Below are 14,560 nucleotides of genomic sequence, written 5' to 3'. Positions count from 1 at the left end.
ATTAAGCATAATAGATGTGAATTTAAAGATCCTTGCAACTTAGTTAATATAATAATAAATTAGTGATAAATTAAGGTTTGTAGTATGCTTTCCCAATTTAAAGGCTTTGGGGATAGCATTGTAAAAACAAAAGGTTATGTAGTCCCTCAAAAGATATTGGTCACACAAGATTCATCATTTCATATGAAAGAAATTAAACTTTACCTGAATCTTGTAGGTTGCTATAGTCATAGCCCAGATCTCTGGATGAAATAAAGAAATCACCATTTCTGTATAGAGGTATAAAAGGAACCATGTAGGACTCCCGGTTGTGTCCAATGGGTGCATTGGCTTCTGGATAAACTTCTTGAAGAGGATGGTGCCTTCGGAGCCATTGTTCAAAAATACTGTAGAGGAAAGGATTATTCAGACTCAGAAACATGTTTATAAGAGAAATATTTATAATTCTTAAAGTAAAATAACCAGGCATATCTTAAAATTCCAAGACATGGAAGGATGCCAAATATATTTTTTATGCTTTGAAAATATTTTGTGAAGCACTAGTTCATTCTGTCAGCCCCTGATGAAGCTCACTCACTTGAAAGAAATATGAGAGGGTAACTATGGAAAGGGAATTTCTTAGGTAAGTGAACTTTACGTGACAAGTTTAGACCTTTCAGAATGCTGCAGAACAAGGGTAATTATTGGTTGAATGACAACTGAATCAGAGTTGTAAATTAAATATGTTTCTTGTTTCAAAGAAAGTTAGCCTAAAGAAAGAACACATAAAACTAAGTTGGAATCAGTACTAAAATTTGTTTTTTTGTTTGTTTGTTTTTTGCTTTTTGTTTTTTGGTCATGGCAGGGGACTTTCAATTATTTCAACCATCTTGTTCTGTTTGGCGAAGTGTATGCTTAATGAGACTTGGGGTGAGAAAGAGCTTACCTCCCATAATGAAGACTAAAAATACCTGGACTTGGCTTTCCATCTTCCCCTGAAGCTAGAGTATGACCATATGATTCATACTCAATCATATATTCATCCAAGACTTTGAAACAGAGGATAGTGACATACAGAAGCAAGGACAATGACAAATTATTCTGGTAGTGGAAAGACAATTGTGATAACAACATCTAATTTTTAGGGATTATAAGACCAGAAGTACCAGGAAAGGAATATCCTGTGTTCTATAGCATGGTTTTAGCAGATCTCTTAGCTGCTACTCCCCTCTTCCCTTGTTCCCACTCATTTCTGAACCTGCTTCTCCATGATTTCCTGAGCTATCCAATATCTTCTTAGCAAATTCTTTTTCTGTTTAAATCAACCAGAGTTAGTCTCTTGTGTGCAATTAAAAATTATGACAGAACAAAAGATAAACAATTAAGAGATTAAAAAGATTGAGTAAGAACAAAGTAGAAACTTAACCTATGGAAGAATTCATAGTGTATCATTAAAAGTGTGACACAGAGAATGGCTTTGTATTATCAGGCTATATAATAGAGGGAAGGACACAAGACCTAAAGTCAGAGAACTCCCCTTAAGGCCTAGCTCTGTGTTTTAAAAGCTGTATATCTCTAAGCAAATCACTAAAGTTCTTGGAGATCTAGCCTCTTCGTCCTTAAATGAAAGCAGTAATATTTGCCCTATTTCCAAAGGGATTATCCAATGTGATAATATTTATGGAAGTACTAAATAACTAAGCTATTGTTACTTAGCTATAAAACTTGTGCCAGGAGATAAAAAGTTAGTGCATTGTCCTGGCGATGGCGTCTAAAAAGGAAAGTGATAATGCTTCAAACAAACAAAAATTGAAAAAAAAAAATGGAAATAAAGAAGAAAACAATGATGCAGAATGGCAGTTCATTTTTACCACACTGGAAAATAGTTCTATTTGTTTAGAGTATCTGGACTTCAAATGCTAGTTGTGGTTAAAGTTGGCTTTTAATTGTGAATTAACCAAGGGATCAGCAGGTCACTGATAAATACTGAAAATCTGGTCCACAAATACGAAATGATCTCTAAATAGCTCAACTACTAAATAAGTTTATTCAGTATTTATTATGCGTCAAAGTTTGGAGCAGCAAGAGCCTACATAAAAAACTGAGTCCCATGGGTTATGACAAGGGAAATTTGTAAAAGTTTCTTAATTTGTTTGATTTTCCTTTTCTTCATCTGTGAAATGGGAATAATATTTATGGATTAATTAGTATAACATAAGTAAGATGTACATTTAATTGTTAACAAATGGTAAGTAGAAACCATCATCATCCTCATCCCCTTCTTCCTCTTCTCCCTCCTCCTCATTATTAACTTTATACTGGAAGAACTTTACAATTAGCAAGAGACCTGAGACATACTATAACAGAAATTCCAAAGCCATGTACATTTGAGCTGGGTCTTTTGAAGAAAGGTTATGATTCTGACAGGCAGGAATGAAAAAGGAGAAGATATGGGAAGATTGGCTTTTCTGTGTGTGCCTTCTCAACTAAAGAAATTTGGAATTGGCTTAACGAATAAGGCCCAAATTCTATTCAAGACCTAAAATTTTATGAATCAGCTTTTTTTTGTTTTAAATTCTGCAGTTTTTTCCTTGCATGAAAGCATTACTTACTCATTATTTACAATTCAGAAAACATAAATGGGCAAAAATGAGAGAAGAAAAAAATTCATATAATTGCTTCGTATTTTGTTGTATCTAGTTTATAAAATGTGCATATATGTACATATATATTTTAACAAAAAAGAGAATTGTATTATAACATTTTAAAAGGTATTTTATTTGTATTAAGCAATATTTAATGTTTAAACAATATTTAAACACGCTTACACAATGTTTACCTGCTTTTCAACTGGCAAATCTATTTTTTTTTTAATGAGAAGGAGGCTTTTTGATCCAATTAATCTCTCCCCCATCCCTATTAAACTTTGATTGCAAAAGAGCCCAATATCCAATGAGCTACCAGGTAAGGGCTTGAGGCAAAAATTGTGCCTTTTGTTAATTGAGAAAAATTACTACTGTAGTTCAGCTTATAAATAATCTTTTTTTTTTCCTGCCGAGAAATAAAAATTCTTCACTAGGTAGGACAAGGACATCAATTCTTAGCACCAAAAGATTTAATGGATAAAACCATTAATGTGCTCACCCACCTTATCAACCTTTTAAAATGAAGGTATTAATCTCGATTAGATTCTTCATCGGTGGTACTCATCTTCAGTTAATTTCATCAAACCATGTCTAAAATGACTCACGTTGGAATTCTGATGCTTAGGTTAGATAATCACACTGCCATTTTCAGAAGACCTTATCTTCCTACCAAAGATTTATATCAACTATATCTAGAAAGTTTTCTAGAATTAGGAAAAGGTACAGATGATCATGGATACAAACAAGAAAGGATATGTTTTATGTATAAAAGTAACATGAGATTTCTGGTTTCAAGTCTGACATGTAAAAACCCTGGGCACTCCCATCCTCTTGTCTAGCAAGAAGAAGCTAGGCAAGTGGAAAATCCACAACTTTTCTTGGGCCATGAGAGAATGAAATCACTGGACAAACTGTCACCCCAAAGCTGCATAGATGACTGCAGAGAAGTACCATTATGAAATAAGCCCTCAGCCTTCTCCATAACAAACCTGTTTAATTCAGAAGAAATGATGACCAAAGGCCTATCCCAGCTAGAGGAAGGGGATTCCAGCTTTTCTGTCTCATTTAAGGGGAAATAAAACATAGGCTACATTGGCCAGGGTTTCAAGGAATAAATTGGGAATGCTGTAACCAAAGAAACAGGAAACAGGGAAAGAAAAGCTATACCATTGGAGAAACACTCATGAAGGTCACAGCTCCAAGACACTGGCCAAGTAAAAGATTGATTTTAATCACAATATTTTAGAACACAACCTATGCTCCCACCTTAATACTTTACCATGAATCAACAGAGCTCCAGTATCATGACAGAGATTACAGCTTAAAGAGCTACAAGACAGACAGTATCTGAGGAATAGTATACAGGAAAGCCCAAACTCAAGAGTGAGGACAAGAACGAAGACCTATGGAAATTTAAAGCCTCCAGCACCTACAACTGCAGTTAAACACAGCCCAACTCCTTGCCAGATTAACATAAATCCTTACATTAAAGGCCTGTCTACCTCAGTTCCTATCACTCAATAAAATATATCTGACTTTCAATAAAAAATTACGGCATGCCAAAAGGCAAGAAAATAACAACCTGAAGAGACAAAGCAATCAAAGCAAAGTAAACCCTAACTGAGATATGAGATAGGTATTGGAATTATCACATAGGGAATTTAAATAGTTATGAATAATATATTAAGGGCTGTAACAAGACAAGTAACGGACGTTCAAGAACAGATGGATGGTGAAGCAGAGAGGTGGAAAGACTCTAAGGAAGATTCACAGGAAACGCTAGAAAAAAAAACAATGTAACAGAAAGGAAGAATGCCTTTTAATGTGATCATCAATGGAGTTGACACGGCTAAAGAAAGAATCAGTGAGCTTGAAGATAGAAACTTCCCAAACTAGAATGCAAAGTGAAAAAAAAGAATGGGGAAAAAATCAACAGCTGTGTGATCATTTCAAAGAGGTAACATACATGCAATTGGAATAACAGAAGGAAAATAAAAAATGAATAGAGCAGAAGAAATATTCTTCAATAAAAGGAACCAGAGGAACCCACTGATATCACTCCCAATGGCCAAAACTGGAAAAATTTCAGCCACAGAATAAATAAAGTAGTATTAGGTTATAACCCAAGGTATAAAATAAATATAGATGACTCCATGATGATATAAATTAATGAATACATAATTTATATCATGTATGAATACATGAATACATAATTTATATCATGGGGAAATACGTAAGTCTACCATGCAGAAAAATTTTGAATAATTAAAATAGATACACTGAATACATAATGCAGGTGGCATATAATTCCTTAAGTCAGTTTATATAATAGTCATCTAATATACCTGCAAAATATTCTTGAGATAAACATGAAATATATGTTTACAAGGTATGTAATGCAACTGAAAGTATATTTTATCTATCAATAAACCTCTAGTATACTGAACATAAAACAAAACAAAACGAAGCTTGAAAACCTGTCACAGACAAGAGGAGCCTAAGAGACATGATGATTAAATATAATGCGGTGTCCTATGTGGGATCCGGAAACAAAAAAATATATGTTAAATAACTTTTAAGTAATCTTAATAAAGTATGGACTTTGGTTAATAATGGATCAACATTATTTCACTAATTGTGACAAATATTCCATACTAATGTAAGATATTAAAAATAGGGGAAAATAGATGAGGAGTATAGTTGAACTTTGTTCTATCTTTGTAACATTTTTTATAAATAGAAAACTATTTTAAAACAAGAGTTTATTTTTTAAAAATACAACTAACAAGAAAACCTTAATGTAGCTGGATATTTAGGAACAGATTTACTTTAGTACCACCACCACAGCAACAAAAAAGTAACATATACCTGTATAATAGAAGACTTCTTCATTCATTTATTCATCTATTTTAGAGAGAGATGAATATGTATATTTTGAGCATCTATAACAAACTGACTCTGTGCAGGGTATAAAATTCCCCAAATTACTTTGGGTGAAGTTCTCCATCTTTGTGGTATTTAGAGTCTAGGGGTGGAGATAGATATTAACCAGTAATTTAAAAAATAAATCGATAATTACAGACTGGAAAATAGTATGAAGCAGGCCACATGGTAACAAGATTTAATGAGGAGACCTCATTTGGTCTTTAGTCTCTGGGAAAGCCTTTGATAGTCTGTTAACCAAGAGCTGAAGAATATGCATATTTAGAGAAATGGTGGACTGTTTCTGAAGACTAGAAGGGGATTTTCCAAGGACTTTTAGTGAAAAGTACATAGCAAGTCCCAGGCACTGGCTGATATGTATATGGAGAGGAGGGAGAAAATAGTTTGCGATCAGGTTAGAGAGGTAAGTGGGGAGCAAATCATGAAGAGCAGTAGAAGGCATGTGAGAAATATTTGTATTTTTTCCTATGAGTGGCAAGAAGTCACTGTTTGTATGTGTGTGGGGGCAGGGGTAGGTATAACATGAACAGATTGTCATTTAAAATTTTTTTAAAAAATTTTTATTCATTTTTGAGAGACAAGAAACAGACAAAATGTGAGTGGGGGAGGCTCAGAGAGAGAGAGTTAGGCACAGAATCTGAAGCAGGCTCCAGGCTCTGAGCTATTAGCACAGAGCCTGATGCAGGGCTTGAACTCATGAACCATGAGATCATTACCTGAGCCAAAGTTGGTCCCTTAACCGACTGAGCCACCCAGGCGCCCCCCGCCCTTTTTTTTTTTTTTTTTTTTTTTTTTTAAAGATTGTACAGATTGCATTCTGGACAAGGGGCTAAAAGATAGTACGAGTTGATGTGTAGGGAACAAGGAATGAAATCACAGAGAAAATGATGTGTAGGCAAAAAGATGGTGTGTGACTATCCAAGTAGGTATTCTGAGTGATGAGGTGTCATAGAAGACTCCAAGTTTTCTGGCTTATTCTGCAGGAGAAAATGTTTTTAAAAAATTGTTTAATGTGGGACATTGGGGTGGCTCAGTCGGTTAAGTGTCTGACTTGGGCTCAAGTCATGATCTTGCCTTTTGTGGGTTTGATCCCTGCATTAGGCTCTGTGCTGACAGCCCAGAGCCTGGAGCCTGCTTTGGATTCTGTGTCTCCTTCTCTCTGTCTCTCTGTCTCTCTCAAAAATAAATAAACATTAAAAAAAAATAAAAAATTATTTAATGTTTATTTATTTTTGAGAGAGAGAGAAAGAGGGAGGGGCAGAGAGACAAGGAGAGGGAGAATCCCAAGCAGTCTCCATACTGTCAGCGCAGAGCTGGATGAAGGCTTGATCTCATGAACTGTGAGATCATGACCTGAGCTGAAATCAAGAATCAGATGCTTACCTGATTGAGCCAATCAGGTACCCCAGGACAAAATATTTTTTATTCCCAAGGATGTAGTCAACTGGAGAGAAAGCATGGCATGAGGAAGAAATATTAGTATTATGATTTTTTATGTACTGTGCTGGAAGATATTTTTGAAACGTTCTAAAGGAGATGTCAGGTGGACAGCTGGATATTTGGGTCTGGATTTCAGAGTAAGATTTACTCTGGAAATATAAATTGAGAGGCCATCAGCTTGTGTTAATAAGTGAAGTTATGGGAGTATGAGACAATGGAAAGATCAAAGAATCTGGGGTTATTTTTCTCAAGTGTCATCTTTCTGGAAGGCCAGGACAGATGTAGTGATCATCACACTGTCTGTGAGAACCACTGCTTGAGATGCCTCAAGCAAGCCAGTCAAAACTCTAGTCTGGAGGGGGGAACAAATACACCCAGTCTGTGGTACTATGTTATGGGAGCCCTGGCAAACCAATAGGTAATAGTACTCACCTAAAGCGATTCTTATAAATATTAAGTATGTTGAAATATGCAAAACAACTTCAAATGATGTATAGAAGAAGTATTGCTGCTATTGATATTCAAACTGTAATTACTCTGTTTCTGAATTTTCCTTCCAAGGATTTCCTAAGAACTTAAGTTTTCTTAAAATTTATTGTCTACTGCATCATTTGCTCCTGCAAGACTTAGGTCAAATGCTACTTCTCTTAAAACAGCGATCAGACTTAACGTTTCTCTCCCTTGATTATTAAATTTATCAAGTTGTAATTATTTGATTATGTGTCACTCTCTAGCAATATAAGGAGAAACTCATTGAAAGCTATGATGTTGTTTTGTTGATCATTGTACACTAAATGTCCATCATAGTGCCTATCTAACAAGCGGGCTGGGTATGTGTAGTCCAAAAATATGTGAAATTTAGTGGGAATTGTATAGTTTTCTTGGGAGAGAATCCAATTTTTTAAAATCAAAATCTCAAAAGGAATGTGAATTAAATATGTGAAGAATCACTTATTTAGTGGTTAGAGGTTAGAGCTGAGAAAAGGAGGAATCTAAGAGATGCTAATCGTTTTGAGTTGGATGTTTCTGTAGGTGGTGCTATTCACTGATCAACATCAGTTAACACAGTATCTAGCATGTAATAACCATTGTGTTAGGTGCTGGGAATATAAAGTCAAATGGGGAGTCTCGTCTTGAAAAGAGTTGCACTCTAATCAATCACTCAGCACAGTATGGTTGGAGTGACATGGGAGAAACAGGGCCATTAAGGTCTTGGGAGAACAAAGAAAGAGGAGATAGCATCTGATTTGGAAGAGGATGGGGGATGTATTAGAGTTCCCAGGAAAAAGAGAACCAACAGGGTGTGTGTGTGTGTGTGTCAAACACAGAGAGAAAGAGACAGACAAAAAGAGACACAGAGAAAAATAGAGGCAGATACAGTAACAGAGAGAGAGACAGAGAAAGAGAGAGAGTCTCATATGACTGTAGAAACTTGGCAAATCCAAAATCTGCAGGGTAGGCAGACAGGCCAGAGACTGAGGCAAGAGACACAGTTAAAGTCCAAAGTCAGTCTGCTAGCACAATTTATTCTTGCTCAAGGAGGTCACTTTTTCCCTATGAAGGCCTTCAACTGGTTTGAATGAGGCCTACCCACATTATGGAGAGTAATCTGCTTTACTCAAAGTCTACCAGGGTAAATATTAATATCATCTTTAAAAATACCTTCAAAGAAACGTCTAGAATGTTTGACCAAATGGCTGGGTACCATGGCCTAACTAAGTTGACACATAAAATTAACCATCACTCGCACCTAACTTTCGAAAAATGAATAGCACAAATTTGGGCAAAGTAATAAATGGGAAAGGGTGCTTTAGGAAAGAATAAAGCACAAGCATGAAGAAATGGGGGTATGCTTTTGGGGCCCTGCAAGCAGTTGAAAAGGTCTGGAAGGAAGGGTGTGTGTGGGTACATGTAGCTAAACCAAGACTACATATAGGGCCTTTCTACATATTAAGAAAGGCAGAAAGTCTGAATGAGAAGCCATTGGGGGATTTTAAGCAAGGAATTGACATAACCATGTTTAATTAATGCATAATTAAATGAATCAGTGGCTGACTTTGGGGGCCCAAAGGAAGTAACCAGGTAATAGTCACATGACTTGCTTACACTGAGGCCCCTGTTAAAATCTTGGATCCTCTCTCTGGGTTTGAAAGAACAGTATCCCAGAGATTCTTTTCTTCATGCACCTGCCTAACAATAGAACTCATTGAAGGAGTATTTAGAAAGTTTTACTGAAAAATCACACTTTTAAAAGAAGTGGACACTTTAAGAGCATAGATTGTCAGGGATGCATAGCTGCAAGTGAAAAAAGCCTGTTCCACAGCTAAGAAATTCAACTGGGGCTAACTGCAATTTTAAATACATGCCCCACAACTTCTTAGCTTAGTTGAGAAAAGGGCAGACAAGTCCTTGGGGCATGTGTAAGGGAGTGAAAAACAGATTAAAATCACTTAAGCGAATGATGAAATTTGAAGGGATTTTAGTGTAAGAACCAAAATATTGGTGATAACGAACCAAAAAGAACCAAAAGCTAGAAGTCTAAGAAAGGCTGTTTCAGAGGTTGTTTTTTCTTTTTCCCATAAATATTTAAGGGTATCATTAGGTGACAAGCCCCCTGCTATGATCACTTTTGAGAGAGGATTGAAAGCAAGTTGCCATGCTCCCCGTGTGACTGTAATGTGCATCCGGGACTGAGAGCCACTGCACTAGGCAGAAGTTACACCCAGGATGAATGAGTCAGGCTGCACTCACAGGCCATGGCTGTTCAGAGTGGTCCCTAAGAAGTGTTCGGAAGGGCCAGCCCTCCCACACAATGGGGCAGGCTTTTCATTTGGCTTTCAATGGATATTACTGATTGACTTCCAGATTCTCAGTGTTCTTCCCAGGGAATTGGTGGCATTACAGCTTCTCTTGCCTCTTCACTAAATTGCCTATTTATTTATTCACTAAATATTGTATTAATTATAATTATTGTATTAATGCTCATATTGTATTAATATTAATATCTTATACCCACTACTTGCCAAGCTCCAAGGATGGTCTATCAGAATGATCCCTCTCCTCATGGATCTTACTCCGTGTTGCAATAAAGAGATTCGTAAAATTTCAACAGCAATGATGCTGTTGGAGGCATGTGTATAAAGCCTATAGGCTTGCAACAGGAGCAAGGAACTGTTGGGAGTCCAGGAAAGCTTCACAGCAGGGATGGTATGTAAAGTGGATGAATAGATTACCCTGGAGGCTTTGCATTCAAAGCAGAGACCTACAGGGAGCCTGGGCACTGATGTAATTGAAAACTGAAAATGGCTTTTTGGTGTGTGGGAGTAGAATGTAGAGTGGTGCAGGATTAATAAGGAGTGAGACCAGAAAGGTGAGAAGGGTCAGGTTGTGAAAGGCCTACCCAGGGCACAGGGGGAGATGGAAGGAGTTTGGATTGATCCTGAGAGTTAACTTGCTACCTAAGCACTTTAGGTAAGGAGTGACCATGATTGAATTTGAATTTTAGAAATATTATAGTGGAAATGTGTATTAGTATATATTATACTAAATAACAATAAGTCAGCATATATGATTCCCATCTACTGGAGATCATAATGTATTCGTGGACCAACAGTGCATAAGACAACTTCTATTTATGCAGACAGCTATGACTTTTCTTAAGAGATCTATGTTGCCCCTGTTCCTTGCAAAATATCTCTTCATTTCACACCAACTTTTCCATTACTTCCTACTATTCTTTATTATAATGATACTTTGGAGGCTCGTAAAGTAATGGGGGAAAAAACCCAATCAATTCAGTAATCATTCCCATTTATTAAGTGTTAACATATCTGGCATGCTGCTGGGGATTTTAATAAACATTATATTATTTCTCCAACAATACTGCTAGAGAGGATTAGTAATAGTAACAGTCATGAGAATTAGCTTATGCAACACTTACTGTATGCCAAGTACTGCTTGGGGTACTCCTCATATAGGAACTCATCTAATTCACAAAACAATCCTATGAGGAATGTTCAGTTCCTCAATTATCCCTATTCACAGATGGGAAAACTAAAGCATAAAGAGGATAAGACTCATGCCCATGGTTACGCAGCTAGTAGGTGGCAGGTGGCAGAACAAGGCTTCAAAGCCAGGCAACCTCCCTGCAGTACAGGTTCTTGGCCTTAAGAAAACATTGCCTCACCACAGTGTTCACAAGAAAACACACAAAAACTGAGCAAACAAGCAAAGAGGAGTTTAAAGAACTTCTTCAATTCATTTGGTTAATAAATGGAGCAGCAGGAATCAAACTCAGGTTTGCTCCACTTGGCATTTTACAACATAACAAGTTCTGTCAATTGCATGTTTTGCAAACAAACAGAGTGAACCTGCATGATTTGCCCATTTTCTAGTTTAGTCAGGAAAAGGGAAAGAATACTGGAAAAGAGCTTGTGAGTAAAAAAAAACCTGTGGAATTTTGTATTAGAAATGAAAGTAGGGGGTGCCTGGGTGGCTCAGTCAGTGAAGTGTCTGATCCTTGATTTCAGCCCAGGTCATGATCTTGAGGTTCGTGAGAGTGAGCCCCACATCAGGCTCTGTGCTGACAGTGCAGAGTCTGCTTGGGATTCTCTCTCTCTCTCTCTCTCTCTCTCTCTCTCTCTCTGCACCTCCCCTGCTCACTCTGTCTCTCTCAAAATAAAAATAAAACATTAAAAATAAATGAAAGCATGGGGCGCCTGGGTGGCTCAGTCGGTTAAGCGTTGGACTTCAGCTCAGGTCATGATCTCGCGGCCCGCGAGTTCCAGCCCCGCGTCGGGCTCTGGGCTGATGGCTCAGAGCCTGGAGCCTGCTTCTGATTCTGTGTCTCCCTCTCTCTCTGCCCCTCCCCCGTTCATGCTCTGTCTCTCTCTGTCTCAAAAATAAATAAACGTTAAAAAAAATTTTAATAAAAAAAAATAAATACATGAAAGCTTAATCTATTCACTACTAAATCCATAAAATGTAAAGTAGAGCCTGTAAACAGTTGGCAAATAATAAATATTTGATAACTGTTCCAGAAGGAGTCTAGGATCTGTCCCATGGGAATGAGAATATATAATATACATATATACTTTACAAATACATATTTAACGAATAGTTATTAAGTATCTACCCACACAGGCAAGTATAGGAAGTAACATGGTAAAGTACAAGGTAAAATGTCTCAAAAGGCAGAATCCCTCCTTCCCTTAAGCAAACTTTAGGGAGGTAAGCTACTTATACTATATATATATATATATATATATATATATATATACACACACACACACATATATATACACACACACACACACACACATATATATATACTATACTATATATATATACTATACTATACTATATATATATATATATATATATATATATATATATATATATAGTATTTTTCCTTTAGCCAAGGTTCTAGGACCTTTATCTGATGTGGACAGGTGTCTTTAAGTATTATAGAATTAAAGTCATCATTAATGGCCAGAACAGTAAAACAAGTTCAAGGTAGGCAAAATTAGTATAAGTACTGTTTGACTAACCCAGCATTGCTGTCATGAGCACCAGACAATACTCTGTGGTTTCCAATCTTCTCTCTAAATTGTGTTTTTAATACCATGTCTCTAGGCCCTAGGCATCTACTTTTGATGTGGTGTTAACAGCCTCACTACTTTCCCCCAATCATGACAGATTTCACCTGCTTCTGAGGGTTACAGTGGAGAATTCACCACACATCTATTACCTGCACAGATAGAGACTCCTTTATTTGTATTGAAAGCTCTTTCCTCCAGACAAAAGGATTATTACTACCATTTTGGCATCTGGCCCTTCAGATGCACCTCTAATGCTTTCAGTCTCACAAGGAATTGGTATTGTTTGATGGAAATTCGGAGAAGTTATGGAATTATTTCTTGACCTAATAACCTACCTCACAGCCTAAAGATCCCTGCGTTCTATAATTCCATTAATCAATTCTTACCACTCCTCAACTGGAATAGGATATCTTTTATTTTCCTTGTAGGCTGTATGAGTCCTTGTTAATAAAAATCACTAAGAACCTCATTCTTCCCCTTGGATCATTAATAGGACATGAGCCAATTCTTCAATACTCATACCTGGCCTATTATCTCCTATTATCTCCTGGGTTTCTGTCTCTTTTCCAGAAAAAGAGTGAAAAAAAAAAAAAAGAATACATTCATTTGGTGCATATGGATTAAAAAAAAGGCATAGTGAGAAGAATGGACAGAAGGAACAAAACACCAAAAATCTATGGGTATTAGCATAAGGCGTTTGAATTTATTCCATAGGCAATAAGAGTCACTGCTGCCACTTGAGAAGGTGAATGATGTGAAAAAATGGTTGTGCATAGAGAGATGTATATGGAAGTGTTGCCCAAGATAGATTTTTGTTGGAGAGATTAGAGGCAAGGGACCAACAGCACACATGGGTAGCTAAGTAACGAGGGCCTAAACTAACAATGTAAGAGAAACTGAAGGTAATGTCTGTAAATGAAACAAGAAAACAAAGAAGTTCACAAATGTTTGAACACCAGGAATGCCATCTGGCAGAAGAAAAATTCAGTATGAGCTCAAATGCTTCTTTCCAGTGAACAGCAAATATTCTGTGTATGCCTAAGAATATTTATGATGTACAATTATAGAAACATACGGAACACAAATTCACAAATAATTTATGGAGCAATAATAGTGATATCATTGGAAATTTAGATGAGAAAAATTATAATGTGTTCAAGTCTAGCCTAATGAACAAAGAAGATAATGTAAAACATCCTTCAGAAAGCAAATTCAACCGAAGCTGAAAACCTGACATCTTAATCACGACAAATGATTCTGACTGGTAGAAGATAGGAGCTCATGAAAAGAATCAAAGACTGAAAAAAAAGAGATTATTTTCCGTGTATATTTCCCCAAAGTGATAGTTATATACCCATCTAACCCCTTTTATTCTTTCTGTAGTCAAAAATCTTTATCTGCCATTATTTTCAAGTCTCTTTTCTACTCCAGTTTTCTATTCAATTGGGAAAAAATGGCAAATGTATTTCTTAAAAAGATGAGTAATCTGAGTGTCACGCAATCTGGTCAAAAATATAAATTGTCACTTTAGGCAAAGGAGAAATCTGTTATTCTGTTTGTATTGGGTCTTTGTTAAGGGAGGAGAGTAAACATGAAAGGAAGAATCCCCATACTCTGTGGCTAAGGAAAGATCTATAGAAAGGTGAGACATTAGTAAAACCCCTTCAGAAAACAATGAACAACTGAGGGTAGAAGATCAAAGGAGCAAACAGACAATCTCAGGAAGAGTGGGGGTCGAAACCAAGGAGTTTATGGCAGTAGGTACTTTGGAATCTCTCAAAATGTCCCAATTTGTTTTCACTTATTACCCCCAAGTGATTAGAAGTAGAATTTAAGAAATGAGAAGGATGCTGTTAGGGCACTTCAAGGGAAACAGGAGCCATGAATATCATTCCAATCCACAGCCACATGGCAGAGAGAGGGAGAAAGAGAGAGAGCGAGCGTGTGCAATTC

The 14,560-nt window shown here is 36.6% G+C and overlaps 1 protein-coding gene and 1 long non-coding RNA gene across 2 annotated transcripts in view; one reads left to right on the top strand and one right to left on the bottom strand.

Annotated features, from left to right (window-relative positions):
• LOC147576806 (uncharacterized) overlaps positions 1–14,560 on the top strand; it is an 859,087-nt gene that overhangs the window by 683,892 nt on the left and 160,635 nt on the right. The gene's annotated exons all lie outside the window — the stretch shown is intronic.
• The window catches only part of TYR (tyrosinase), a 105,803-nt gene that overhangs the window by 9,412 nt on the left and 81,831 nt on the right, over positions 1–14,560 (bottom strand). The window contains exon 4 of the mRNA XM_025929079.2: positions 205–386. Within this exon, the coding sequence (XP_025784864.1) occupies positions 205–386 (182 nt within the window). The remainder of the gene's footprint in view (positions 1–204; positions 387–14,560) is intronic.

Source organism: Puma concolor, chromosome D1, assembly GCF_028749965.1.
Source record: "Puma concolor isolate L17-30 chromosome D1, mPumCon1.1.hap2, whole genome shotgun sequence".
Classification (NCBI taxonomy): domain Eukaryota; kingdom Metazoa; phylum Chordata; class Mammalia; order Carnivora; family Felidae; genus Puma; species Puma concolor.
Note: the sequence above shows the minus strand (reverse complement) of the source record. Positions and strands in the feature narration are given on the sequence as shown.